The sequence below is a fragment of the Lemur catta genome, chromosome 1, assembly GCF_020740605.2.
Source record: "Lemur catta isolate mLemCat1 chromosome 1, mLemCat1.pri, whole genome shotgun sequence".
NCBI classification, from domain to species: domain Eukaryota; kingdom Metazoa; phylum Chordata; class Mammalia; order Primates; family Lemuridae; genus Lemur; species Lemur catta.
The window spans coordinates 37,431,224-37,444,965 of record NC_059128.1 but is presented as its reverse complement, the minus strand read 5'-3'; the positions used below and the strand labels follow the sequence as shown (position 1 = coordinate 37,444,965).

Below are 13,742 nucleotides of genomic sequence, written 5' to 3'. Positions count from 1 at the left end.
ATCATCTTGGCTGAGGCTTCCAGTAGAAGCAGGATATCATGTGCCCTATGTTTCATTTGTTTAAAAATCTATGTCCATACCTATCATTTTATAAGCCTGGAGTTTACTCAGGAATCTTCTCCACAAGTCCCAAAGTTCACCTTCCCTGAGAATCCTTCTCTGTTGCTCAAGCCTTGTAAGATAGTTCTTATTTCACGCTACCTTTTGTTTAGTTAGCATTTCCATATAGCTGCCTGCCCTCTCCCTTGTGCCCCCCGCCGAGGTGGGAGTTTCTTGGATGTGGACACAGTGCCCAGTTGCCCTTGTGTCCTTCATACCACTTTGCACAGAAGGAGAACTCCATAAATACTCATTGAACCCAAATGTAAAACTGGTCAAAAGCAGCTTTTTATAAGTAATTATTCCTTTTTTCTCCCACTGCTACTCCTCTCATTCACTGCTACTTCTTCATCTTTGACGTTCCATTCTAGCAGTGAAATACGCAACCGAACTTTTATAAAAAGCAGCGAGCAATTGTTGGAAGACTTAGCATGGTGAGGGCAGGAACTGTCATTTCTTATTCACAGCCCTATTCTTAGTGCTTGGCACACAGTCAGTGCTCAATAAATAATTACCAAAAGAGTGAGTTCATAGCAATTACAATTGTTTTATGCCAGTGTTGTGCTGCGTATTGCTATAAAAGTTTATGTAAGGATTTATGTCACTTTCAAGTTTTTTAAAAACACTATTTAAAATGACTGTATCCACCCACCAGAGTGCAGTATGAAGAATATTTTCCAGTTACTACTATTCAGTTTTCTATTAATAACCCCAAGAAGCCATAAGTCAAGTTGGAGTTTGACCCTGTAGTCCTAGAGAGAGAAACAAGGCAGGCACTTGGTCTCAGCCCTCCCAAAATGTCAAGTGATTTTGTCTCTTAGAGCTCTTGTGTTTTCCGGTAAGACCATGCATGAGAAGAGAGGAAGAACTTTCTACATTTAGTAACATTTATTTATGCATTCAGTATCAAGTACATAAGTGCAAATATCCAGAGTCCATAACTGAGTCCGTTAGGAACTACAGAGAAAGGAATACAAATCGTAATAAAGTTAACATGCTGGCACTTTTTAGTTACCATACATGTAAATCAGCCCACCAATCCCATACAACAAAAGTACTGCATGTTTGTTTTGGGTTTATTCATTTATTTAATTATTTTAAGTTATACAAAACTGATTACCATAAGTACGGTCGACTGTTTTTATTTTTACGTTGTGTGTGTTGGAAAAATGCTAAAACATCAGTCTACAATTCTATATATTGTTATTAAAGATTAATCCAACCAGCAACCCAAGGACATATAAGCAATTTCCACTATTGCATCAGTGCACTCGGCAGGAAAAGCCTAGCCACAAGGGACGTTAGAAGCTACAGAAGCATTGCAGAGAGGAGAAGAACACTGAAGAAGGAAAGATAACTTGGGCTCTCACCATCATGCACTTTTTTTAGCAACACAAAATTAAAAACCACATCTAATACACTTTTCTCTATACTTTAGTGCTTGACACAAGTGACTCAAATATCCTAAGAGTACAGGAACAGCCTAAAAACAGCTGTTTGAAAGTTTGTCTCTAAGATTATGGTACTGGGGGGAAACAATCAATTTGCAGTAATGAGTAAGAAGAGCTGTTACCACTCCAGACATTCCTGTTTGTGTCCAGTCCCCGGTGGGACATCAGTTTACTCAGCGTGCCTTTTAGCTCCTGGGATTTTAGCCTGAATCCTAAAAAGACAATATCAAAAGGTAATAATTCACAAGTGTTATTCATGCAATAATATTATGTATTCATTATGTGTTGTTGCTTTAATTAGCTAAGTGAAAATAGCTTAATATTCCAGAAGATATTATAGTTTTTACGTATGTGTCTATAAACACTCTTCTATAAAGCAATAAGAAGGAAGTGAAAATTGAATAATGAAAAAAAAAAGCAAAAAAAGAAAACTGGAAGAAAGCCACATTCTTTAAATTGTAACTTTCTAGGTAGCTGAACATGTCGACATTTTAGGATTACAGAAGCTGTGATATCGTTAGGGTGATCATTTACCACCCAATCTGGGACATTTCTGAAAGAGAAAGAGGGTGCTATGACTAACTATGCCAGGAACATGAGCATAACCAGGGATAGTGCCAGGCAAAGGAAACTGTGTTCACCCCAGGCGTAGTCAAGCTACCCAGAACTGGAGTTAAGAATCCTGGGTCCTAGTCCGTACATCTCCATTTTTCTCCACAATGACACTAGGAAGACTTGTTGAGTACCTCACTGAAATAAGAACACTCGCTGACTAGAGCAGTCTATATGACCCACCGGTTGAGTGAACATATATATAACATCTATTCTGAGTACCTACAATTTTACTAATTCATTCTAGATCTTTGCTTGAAATTAGGTCTTCAATTCATCGGACGATCATTTCTAGAATCTATTCTCATTTGAAAATCAGGACAGCTCCTGTCCAATATCAGTTTTGGGGATGTACTTCATTCTCTGAGATTTATCAGAGATCACAAAGGGAGCTTCTAGGTAAAGTCACAGGCCATTTTATCACCCTAGAATATAACGTGGATATAGGAAGTTGTATTCACTTAAAGCAGATTTCTTATCATGGTTTCACATAAAGCTTTAATTCCCTCTACAATGTTTATTTTGCCTTTTATAATCTGAATCCTTTTTTCCTCATTTTCAAAACTCTAAGCAGTGTTATAAGGTTATTATTAACCCTCATTTTAGAGCTGGAGGATGGAGACAAAGAAAGGTCCACTGACCTGGACAGGGTCACTCAGTGTGGAGGAGCAAGTGGCACTGGGGTATCCTGGCCCAGTCTGGGACTGTCCTCCATATCCCCCCGCACTGATCTCTAAGCAGTAACAGGATGATGATGATGATGATGCTGTCTAATATTTATTGAGTGTTTCCTATGTCCAAGTAAGAATACTTCACAGACATTACATCATTTAATCACCAATGACCTTATGAGGTAAGTATTAACATTCCCAATTTACAGCTAAAGAAATATGCTCGGCCGGGCGCGGTGGCTCACGCCTGTAATCCTAGCACTCTGGGAGGCTGAGGTGGGTGGATCACTCGAGGTCAGGAGTTCGAGATCAGCCTGAGCAAGAGTGAGACCCCGTCTCTACTAAAAATAGAGATAAATTATCTGGCCAACTAAAAATATATATGCAAAAAATTAGACGGGCATGGTGGCGCATATCTGTAGTCCCAGCTACTTGGGAGGCTGAGGCAGTAGGATCGCTTAAGCCCAGGAGTTTGAGGTTGCTGTGAGCTAGGCTGATGCCACGGCACTCACTCTAGCCCGGGCAACAGAGTGAGACTCTGTCTCAAAAAAAAAAAAAAAAGAAATATGCTCATAGAGTCAAATAACATGATGAGCTCATAGAGCTAAAAATGCCAGAAATGGAGTCAGATTAGTCAATCTGATTCTAAAGATCATGTTCTTAACTGTTCCACTAAAACGGTGTACATTCTTTTGCTGGAATTATTCTAACATGGAATCAGAATTTCAGAGCTTGAAGAGGCCTTAGAGATAAGATGCCACCAAGAAATTTCCTTCAAAATTTAGTGCCAGGCAAAACAGGTTCTTTTGAAGGACTGCTGTTTCCTCCTTTCTGACAAGAACCCTGTAACTTACCCAGTTTCACTTTTTGTCCTACCTACCAAGAAGCTCACAGCCAACTCTTGAGTAAAGCTCAGTTATAGAAACCATATTAGTTCTCATGGTTAACATGTTTTCTTTCTATTCCTTTTCACTGCCTTGATCTCTAATTGTAATTTAACAACAGCATTGTATGTATGTTATATTCTCTGCCGTCTCTCTTTTGCCTCCATTTTAACTGGCCCACGTCCTTATCACTTTGAGTTATGACAGCCTCCTAGCTGATTGCCACATCTCTCCAATTCTTCTCTCTGTAGACTGCCATAGTGATCTTCATAAAACACGATTCTGATTACATCCATCCCTTGCTTTAAAACATAAAGGGCTAGCCATTTCCTGTTGGGTCAGAGTCAAAACTCCCTGAAGCATTCACCACCTGCCTTAGCCTCTCTTTCTATATTCTTTCTAGTTGATCTTTCCACTCACTTAAGCTTTAGACGCACTGGGTGACTCACTGCTTCCTGAACATGACCTGACATTTTCATGCTTCTGTATCTTTGCTTATATTATCTCTTCCTCTTGCAATGTCTTTCTCCTCATCATCCACCTGATGAATGTTTACCCATCCTTAGGGGCCAGGTCAAATGCCACCTTATCTAGTGGCTTTCCATTTATCCCTCCAGGAAGGAACAACTGTTTCCTCATCTCCCTGACTTTAGTCTTTTGCACAACTCTGCTGTAGTTATTAATACCATCTTATAGTTATTTGTTTTGCACAGCTCTGCTGTAGTTATTATACCATCTTATAGTTATTTCTTTACAATTTTGTCTGTCCCAATAGGCTTAAACCTCTTCCAGGGCTGGGATCATTTCATTCATCTTTATACTCTCTATGCCTGTTACATGAAGTATCCAGAACATAACAGGTTTTCTGCTTTTTGAACCCAACCAACCAGCCAAATAAAAGACTTAATACATGTGATTTGTCAAGATCCCCATACTCAGTATTGGACAACTTAGGTCTAGAATGTCTGTCTTCTAGTTTCCAAACTCCTATTCTGGTGTTTTTTGCCAAAAAGTCACCTGGGGAGCTCATTAAAGTATAAATTCCAGGTCACCAATTCTAGAAATTCTTATTGTTTAGGTCTGTGTGGACTCTTGGAATTAGTATTTTTAAACCAGTTCCCCAGGTTTGGGTACTACCAAGTCTTACACTATGCTCTGCTGCCACTTCTTCATACAAAAGAATGATTATTTTATCCTTGGTTTGTTGATTTCATTAGGTATTGGTTATACTTGAGTACAAGCTGATAATTTCAGGCATTTTGAAATGTGTTGTAGATCTGTTATAGATCTAAATTCAACATAGAATTCTGTGAGTTCCTAATGACATTAGGAGGAAGAACGTAAACAGTACCCAGTAAAAGACAAAAATTTATAAACTTCAGGAGAAAACTGAAGCAGATGATATATAATCTCATAGCAGAGGAACGCTAATTTAAATTGGTTGTCCTTTCTTACTTATTTTGTTATTATATATCTTTGACTGTCTAAAATGCCTTCCTTTAAATCTGACCATCACCTCGGGCCAGCCACATAATTATCAGACTACTAGCTGGAGTTTCTGGGGACAGGTTACGTCCTTTGGTGACATGTGTTTGTAGTTGAAGATTATGATTAAAACAAAATCTTGAATAATAGTGACAATATGAAAACTATCATTGTAGATGATGGCAGACCCAAAAATACAATGCAAGAATTGGGGAAAACTACTAAGTTTAATGACCCTGTTAGCTATGGATATGTAAAACTGAAATCATTTATCTCCTAATACCTGAGGTAGCTCATAAAGTAGGGTCTGTTTAAGACTAAGGTTTAAAAAGCAATGGTGTTAATTAAACAAACAATCACACACACTTGTCGGGTTAAAATGGTCTAATTTACAATATTTAGGTAACAAATACTTTATGTATTTTAAAGTTTTAAAAATAATTTCAATGGTTTAAAAAGTTAGTGCTATTCATTGTTTAAAAGGTTGAAAATTTTGTTAAGGTAATTGTTTTTATTTCAACTAAACTGTTAGTTTTACTTTTCTGGACCAGGATTCCTTCTTTCCTCCAGCCCATCTGATTCTTGGGCATGGGCCAGACCTCAGATAGGGCTTAGTATTATTCATTCATTAAAACTCATTCATCAGGAAACCTGAAATGAACCACTGGGTTTTATTTAATTGAGAGTTTTAAAATTTGTACTTATTTTCTAAAATAATATAATTGAGAAGGGAGTGAATATATGACTCAACTAAGTGAATGATCATAAATCAATTTATTATTTTACTGTCTTCTTATTACCCCTACTTAATCCACTCAAATGCCTGCTTTAGATAGTCTCTCTCCTTTTTATGAATTGCACTATGGAACTTACTTTGCCACAACAGCATTTATGTGAGTCCTCACAAGTCCCAGATATTGGTCAATCTGTGCCTACAGAGAGAAAGAACTGATGAGCACATTCAAAGATCATGAGGACAAAATTTAATGTGAATGTTTGTCATTGCACAGAACTTACCTGGTGCTTAACATACACTACAGGTAGAGTAAACATTGAAACCACAGCTGGGATGAAAAACAAATACAGTATTAAAATTCTGAGTTATCAAGAAGAATAAGCTTATAGACACATTTTTATATAACATTTATATGCCATTATAGCATTATTTGGAATAACCAGCATTCTAGATAGAAGACGACAGTACAGTTCATATGGAAAATGAAAGGATGCTGAGCCCTTTACAATTATGTCATTATTCCCAGAATAAGGGTAGATTGTGCCCTCCCAAGATAAAAATGGATCTCTATCCATAGCTGCCACTGCAAACGGATATATGAATATATTAGAAGCCACACACACACACACACACACACACACTCACACACACACGCACACACACAACAGTTGTGGTTAAACGGGAAAAAACCCTTCAGACTTAAAAAAATTCATTATTAGTGTCCAATATGTATTATACTCTTTAATTGAGCTATCCTGGTAAAGGAAATGCTCTATACTCAGGGATATCTGTCATTCGTTCTCAGAAATCCATCCGTACAAACTAAAAGCTCACAGCCTCGGAAGCCTCATGCTCGCCGAGCATGTGCAGGAGGACACGGCCCACTCTCATCTGTCCTTACCCATGAGCAGCAGGGTCAGGCCGTTGAAGAGGGCGCCCACATACGTCAGGAGCCACATCAGGACTGCAAACTGAAGAAGGAAAGGATTATCAGAGCCCCCAAAACCGTTCCTGACAGATAAGAATCTCATCTCATTGACTTTTTCTTAGATTAGAATTTGAGGCAAAATACATCATGATTTCAATAGGATGTGAAAGGCGTTTGGAACCTGTCACAGAATCACTGAAAGAGGACTCAGACTTTAGTTCTCTTGGAACCCTTTAGATTGTTTTGCTATAAGATTTGAGGGACTCAATAAAATAACGGGGTCTAAGCCAGGGGTCAGCAAACTACGGCCCTAACCTGTTTTTGTGTGGGCCCATGAGTTAGGAATGGTTTTACATTTTTAAATGGCCAAATAAAATCAAAACGGGAATAATATTTTGTGATATGTGGAATGATATGAGATCCAATTTTCAGTGCTCATCAGTAGTTTCACTGGCACAGTCACAGTCATTCCTTTACATGTTGCCTTTCGCTGCTTTCCTGCTCCAGCGGCAAAGCTGAGTGGGTGTAACCGAGCACGTGGCTCACAACGCTGAAACTGTTTACTCTCTGGCCCCTCCCAGACCAGTTTGCCCAGCCATGTTCTCACCCACAATTTTTACGTTACAAATACAAACATTACTTTAAAAGCACTAAGGTAACTGTGATCTCTCCAGTAACTCTCCGTAGTCATTACGGGCAAGTCATCATTCCCGCAAAGCATTTTGACAGTCAAGACCACATCGCTCACTTTTCCTTCTGCCCTTCCTGAACAGTTACCAGGAAGCCCCTGGTGTAAGACCCCTGCCAGGGCGTGTACAGGGTGCTCTGGGATGACAGAAAACTCACAACAACCTTGTCCGGGCTCCCCCTGACTCTGCTTATGGCCTTGCTGAATCATGATTGATTGATTTTACATGTAAGTCAGAAAGAGGCCAAAGCAGCTTGTTCAAGGAAACCCAGTGAATTCAGTGAGAGCACCAGGAATGAAACTAGGTGTCTAGATCCTTGCCAAGCATTGGGCCGGGCACAGCACGGCCCTTCAGACAGCTGGCCTCGGAGCTGAAACTCCAAGGACACTAGGGGGTCTTACTATTAGCAGCACCCAGAGTTCCCTTCAATGAAAAAGCACAGATGTTTTTCACATTCCCTACACTGGATTTTTATTTTGAAATTAATTTCAGGAAATGGGCTGAGGAATTGAAAATGGTTTACCAAGAGAAAATCTGGTGTGTTGTAAAAAGTATAGCACCAGAACGTGTGCGACCTGGGTTTGATCCCAGCTCTGCCAGTGACTCACTGGGCAACCTCTGACAAGTGGCTTAACTTGTCTGAGCCACAGTTTCATCTTTTGTAAAATGAGGGGATTAGACTGGATGAGCTCCATGGTAGTATACAACTGGAGGTCTGACTCCAGAATATAATTAGCACTTGCTTTTTATTCTCCATGATGCGGCAGATTATAACATTATACCCTTAGGGAAAACAAAACTCAAGACTGTAGAGTGAACAGCTTAAGCAATCGTACTTTTAAGGAGTCCACCAGGTCCTGGACAAGGAAGAGCCTCCTCAGTTCTTTAAGCGTGCTGTTCACGTAGAACTGCAGGCAGTCCGTGTACTTCTGAATCTGCTCCTGAGAAAGGGTGATCTCAAGCTCCAAGTAGGCCCTGTCAACAAACCATCCCCACAGAGATTCCATCAGAGGGAGGCAGGAGACAGGCTGCCGCACCCCAGTAACAGCTGAGTGTTCTCTCTCTCACTCTGAGGACAATGACCGGGTCATCTGTGGGGGTTATGCCAGCCAGTGGGCTGCATGGCACCATACACACCTGCTGCCGGTGCACTGGGGGACGCAGAGATCATGATTCTCAGTGACAATGTTGTGACCGTTTCTGTCTACCAAAGACACAGCAGTATAGAGTGAGCTGGTAATTCAGAGAAATCGTCTGGGACCAGAGAAAAACCAATACGAAATCAGCTCATTTGCTGGATTCTCCATACATGACTGCATGGAGAATGAACTGTCTTTTTTAAGTAGTTGAGATATTTAAAAATCCTAGCTGCCAATTATTGTTCCTCATCAAAACTCTAAGAATTCATGTTTAAATCCTGGAATTTACCTTCCAGTTTATATATAGAACACAGAAAATGCGAGGGACCTGTGCCATATTAAAACACTCGCTGGTCCTATTGCATGGTATTTTTAGTAATGACATTTTCATTTGTTCAAATGGTTAAATTGAACTCTTGGATAGGTAAATTATACAAAATACAATATATTTGTATATAAAATGCAAATATATAAACTATAAAATACAAATATATATGAATATGGACCCAGGGTAAGCTGCTTCCCGCTTGGCCAAGCTCCCTCGCAGAAGGCCCTCCTTCCCCCTCCTTTCCTTCCACTCCTCTGCTTTAAGAAAGCACCTGTTACCTACCTAGAGGATCCCCCTGGAGTTTCTGAAGTGCTTACCTAATTTTGGGAATTGAGATGAAAAGAGTAAAGCAGCATTTGGCTTGAGTTTTAGGCAGTGTTATGGACTAAATGTTTGTGTCCCTCAAAGTTCATATGTTGAAATCCTAATCCCCAAGATGATGGTATTAGAAGGTGGGGCTTTGGGGTGATTAGATCACGAGGGCAGAGCCCTCACAAATGGGACTACTGCCCTCATAAAGAGGCCCAAGGGAGCCTCTTCACTCCTTCCCACAGTACGAAGTTGGCAATCCGCAACCCAGGAGAGGGCCTCCACGAGAACCAACCATGCTGGCACCCTGACCTGGACTTCCCAGCCTCCAGAACTGTGAGGAATAAATTTCTGCTGTTTATGAGCCACCCAGTCTGTGGTATTTTGTTATAGCAGCTGGCAATGCCAACACCTCCCTCTGCCACATTTCATATATACTCTCAGTTAGTAGATTGCCCTTTTATTTTTACATTTCCTCCTCTTCAATGTACATTCTAATCAGCTTTCCCCAGTATAAAAAAATGCAGAGGTGGGCACATGATAAGACTGTTCATGAACCCTGCACCCCTGCAGAAGGCTGGCCTTTTGGTGTTGAAACTCCCAGAGAAAGCATAAAAATAAAAATCCCAACACCCTAGTCCTGGCTCTGTGCTATTTACTGGCCACCTGACCTTGGGCGTGTCACTTTACTTCCGGGAAGCTCAGTTTTCCCATCTGTATGTGGGGATTAAGGATGCCTGTCCTGCCTTGCTGTTCAAGTTGAGAGGATTAAGTTAATGATTGAAACACTCTTTAAATTATAAAACATTGCACACATATAAAGGATTATGATTACCATTAGTAGCAATTAAATTATAAAATCTCAATAAGGAAATGGGTATTAGAATAAGGAAAACTGAATTTGTTTTAGACATTCACCGAAAGTGTTAGCTGTTTCAAGACAGGGTGTTAGGGGAGACGCTGAGAGGTCTGTCTGGCTCAGAGAAACAGCACCCAGGTGCATCTGTGAGCTGAAATAGAGGCTGTTAGGGGAAGAGCCCAGGGACAGGGTGGGACGAGGGCTAGTGGGGCCGGGCACTCACTTGAAAGGGTGGCCCTCGTCGGTTTTCTGCACAGCTTGTAAGACAGACTTGTAGATGCGGAAACTGATGGTGGCTGAGAGTGCGGCCAGGGCCAGGTAGGCCACAACGCTCACCACGCTGAACTGCGTCAGGGAGAAGAGCAGCAGCAGGAAGCTCCCAAACACGATGCCCGTCTGCTTGATGTCCCGCCAGTACAGCAGGTCGATAGCTGTGGGGAGGAACACAAAACACACTGCTGAACTCTGGCAGCACCCAGAGCTGTGCGCCTTCTCACCTGGCATTCGGATTCCTGACACAAGCAAGCAGGCGTGCGGCTAAGCCCAGGCCACTTCCTGTCATTCCACTGCAGTTGGGAAGAATCTTTTCCATCTTGAGGACGGTTCAAATTTACAGATAAGAAAACACTGTTGAGTCTCCAGGGACCACATCTCTGTTGGATATAGCTCTGTGGGCTGCACCATCTATATAGTGGACGGAAGTATGGGACTTCGAAAAAAACCTGAAAATACAGAGGACTCTGCAAAGTACTTATTCTCCTCTTTAGGACGGCATTGATGAAGTGTGCATCTTGATGCCCTGCTGACAATTTGATGTCTCAGTGGTAGCCTGTAGATATGTACAACAGTCATCAAATGCTCCTGCTGCTGACAAGGGGCAGTGACAATGAAAACAGAGGTCCTGGAGAAGCGGTACCTTTGGAAGCACAAAGGCAGGCCTGGGAGACCCCAGCCAACACCGTGTGCACCGGGACACACCTATGGGCTGCCTCCAAGACAACAGCAAAACCGAGGGGACAGTGGCTGTGTCAAGAAACCTGGAGCTGACATTTGGAGCAAACCATTTTGTACAATGTGATTTGCTTGCTTACATTCTGTCATTTAAAGATCTGAAATGCAAGCTTTAAAATCTATGTGCCATCTATCATTCAGTTATTCCCCTCTTTCACTTAGACACAAAAAACTAAGCTCAAAGAATAAAGCCATGGTGCTTTGAATGTGATACAAAATGGAAATATTCAAATATTCCAGTTACCAGGATATGACAAAAGCATAGAAGACTTGCTGAAGGATCTGTGCAAATTCATTCTCCAATTAGACAGGTAACAAATGGTTTTTATAGAATGTTACGTTGATCAATTTTCAGGGAAAATAAGATACAAAATTCCTATCTCACAACCAAATGTGAATGGTGGGGGCTCACACTGCCAGTGGCGTGTGTGATACGCCTGAAGACACTTGGTTATAGAATTAGATTCCAGTCATTTGCTCAAAGGAAACTGAGGTGACCAGTTTGAGAGAGCAGGGAGCTGTTCCCATCAAACACAGATGTATAATTAGCTAAAGGACAGTACTGAAAAAGTCACATACCCTTGTGACAATTCGAGGCTAGTGAGGTGACATAAGGAATGTTCAGAGCAAAGTACTGACTCCTTCCTCGGCAACAAACTTACCTCAGGCTGCATGGAGAGTAAATCAGGGGCTTAAAGGTGGAAAGGCTCTTTTATAGCAGGCTGAGGATACCCCCAGCAGTCTGAAGCTGGAGAGAGAATTCACTCCCCACCCACCATCACCACCTGGTCCACCAGTGACATTAACTCAGAAACATTCCAGTAGGCAGCCATTTTGTTGGGAAAAATTTGTTCCCTTGCTCCTACACTTCTGCGATGTAGGAAGTAGAGGAGAGACTCACAAGCATGTTTTGGGGGTGAAACAAAGACTTTTTTTCTCTTTTGAGTAGGGCTGGTCCTAGGTTTTCGGGGGAACAGGAAAATCACTGCTGCTCTAAAGCCTCCCTCTTTTCTCTGCCCCACTCTTAGTCACATTGACCGATCGTTATAAACTTATTCCTTTGGCTTAACCCTTTCTATCCTCAAAAATTATCATCTTCTTTTTTGTTAATGCAAAGATGCCAAAACAGAATAATGCCTTAAATAATGCTTATCCTTAACATCAAAATGTGAAGGAGTTCACCAAATAATTTTCCTTTTAGAATACTTTGTTGAGGACAGAGCACCAAAATATAATCCTTTTCAGGTGCAGAAGAGCGATCTTTTGGAGGACATGACCTGCAATAAACCCCTGGGACCCTGAGGGTATTTGGTAGAAGTGGGAGAAGAAGGGGTCTCTGCAGAGGCCTGGTTCCTCCTGGAGTTGAATGGGTTGGAAGAAACAAATTGAGGTGCACCTGGGCCTAGCCTAGACCAGCGTGGCTAAAGGTCTTTTGGACCCTGGGGCTTTCAGTATTTCCTCTTTTTGTGCAGGGAGGGCTAATGGGGAATAAAAAGGAGACTAAGACATCACCATTGTCTGAAGTGTTACCTTTTCCACATTTGTTCATTTATTATTTATTGAGCAGGAAGTAAGTGCCAGGCTTTGTGCTAGGTGGCAGGGATGCAAAAATAAATGAATTGTAAAGAACACACACACAAATAAAAGAAAGAAATTGTAATCTGTGTTATGACGTTCACAGACTTACACGGCAGACACATTTGGAAACAATACATTATAGGATGGTGTGATTTATCCTAAAGGGAGTACTCCTTAGTGCTAGAGAAGGTGGTTCCCTCACCTGTGAGATACGTAAGGGCATGGGAGAATCTGCAGGTAGTTTTCAGACAAAAAGGAAATAGAATTTGCTATTTTCAAGTGAATCCCCACTGAATTAATTACTTTATACCTGTTAAAAATGGTGCACCCTCTAGGAAAGCCTTCTATATCTCTGGCCACCAAGATACCTGTTCAAAAAGCCAAAGAATGGTAGGCACCAGGTCCAGGATTTCCTTGAAGGAACTGGGCAGAAAGCATTAACTTAGTAACATGAGTTTAGTGTAGAGTCATCTCCTAGCAGGTCTTTCAATCAACTTGCTAAGATTACAGGAGGCTTCTAGTTAGGAGGTTAAAAAAGAATTGTTACCATAAAACAATGAGCCGTTGATTCTGGGTATTTTGTGACAAAATTATCTATTTACATAGATTCTGAAATGCCCAAAGCACTTTCATATATTATCTCATTTAAACCTCACAGTAAACTCCATTAGATAGGTATATAACAGGTGGGGAAGCCAAAAGTTAAGAAACTTGTATCTTGACTAGGTAATAAGAGAAGCAGGATCAAACCCTAAATTTGGTCCTTTTACCAAAACAAAATAGTTGCCTCCTCATATTACATGTCCAATATCCCCAGAATTTATGTAAAATTAATGTGGGATAACTGGACCATATTTAAAACTGCTTTCAGAACTAGACATTTTAAGGGAAATTTTTTGAGTGAAAAGTCATTATCAATAGTAAACAGTTATTAATATATTCTTTAGTAGGCACAGGAATAAA

The 13,742-nt window shown here is 40.8% G+C and overlaps 1 protein-coding gene across 3 annotated transcripts in view; it reads right to left on the bottom strand.

The window, feature by feature from the left end:
- Positions 1 to 972: 972 nt before the first annotated feature.
- RTN1 (reticulon 1) overlaps positions 973 to 13,742 on the bottom strand; it is a 349,490-nt gene continuing 336,720 nt past the window's right edge. For all 3 annotated transcript variants that reach the window (XM_045566307.1, XM_045566298.1, XM_045566316.1), the window contains 6 exons: positions 10,414 to 10,621; positions 8,392 to 8,530; positions 6,840 to 6,909; positions 6,220 to 6,266; positions 6,076 to 6,134; positions 973 to 1,762 (listed from right to left, as the gene is read on the bottom strand). In XM_045566307.1, coding sequence (XP_045422263.1) covers positions 1,720 to 1,762; positions 6,076 to 6,134; positions 6,220 to 6,266; positions 6,840 to 6,909; positions 8,392 to 8,530; positions 10,414 to 10,621 — 566 coding nt within the window. In that variant the 3' untranslated portion in view covers positions 973 to 1,719. The remainder of the gene's footprint in view (positions 1,763 to 6,075; positions 6,135 to 6,219; positions 6,267 to 6,839; positions 6,910 to 8,391; positions 8,531 to 10,413; positions 10,622 to 13,742) is intronic.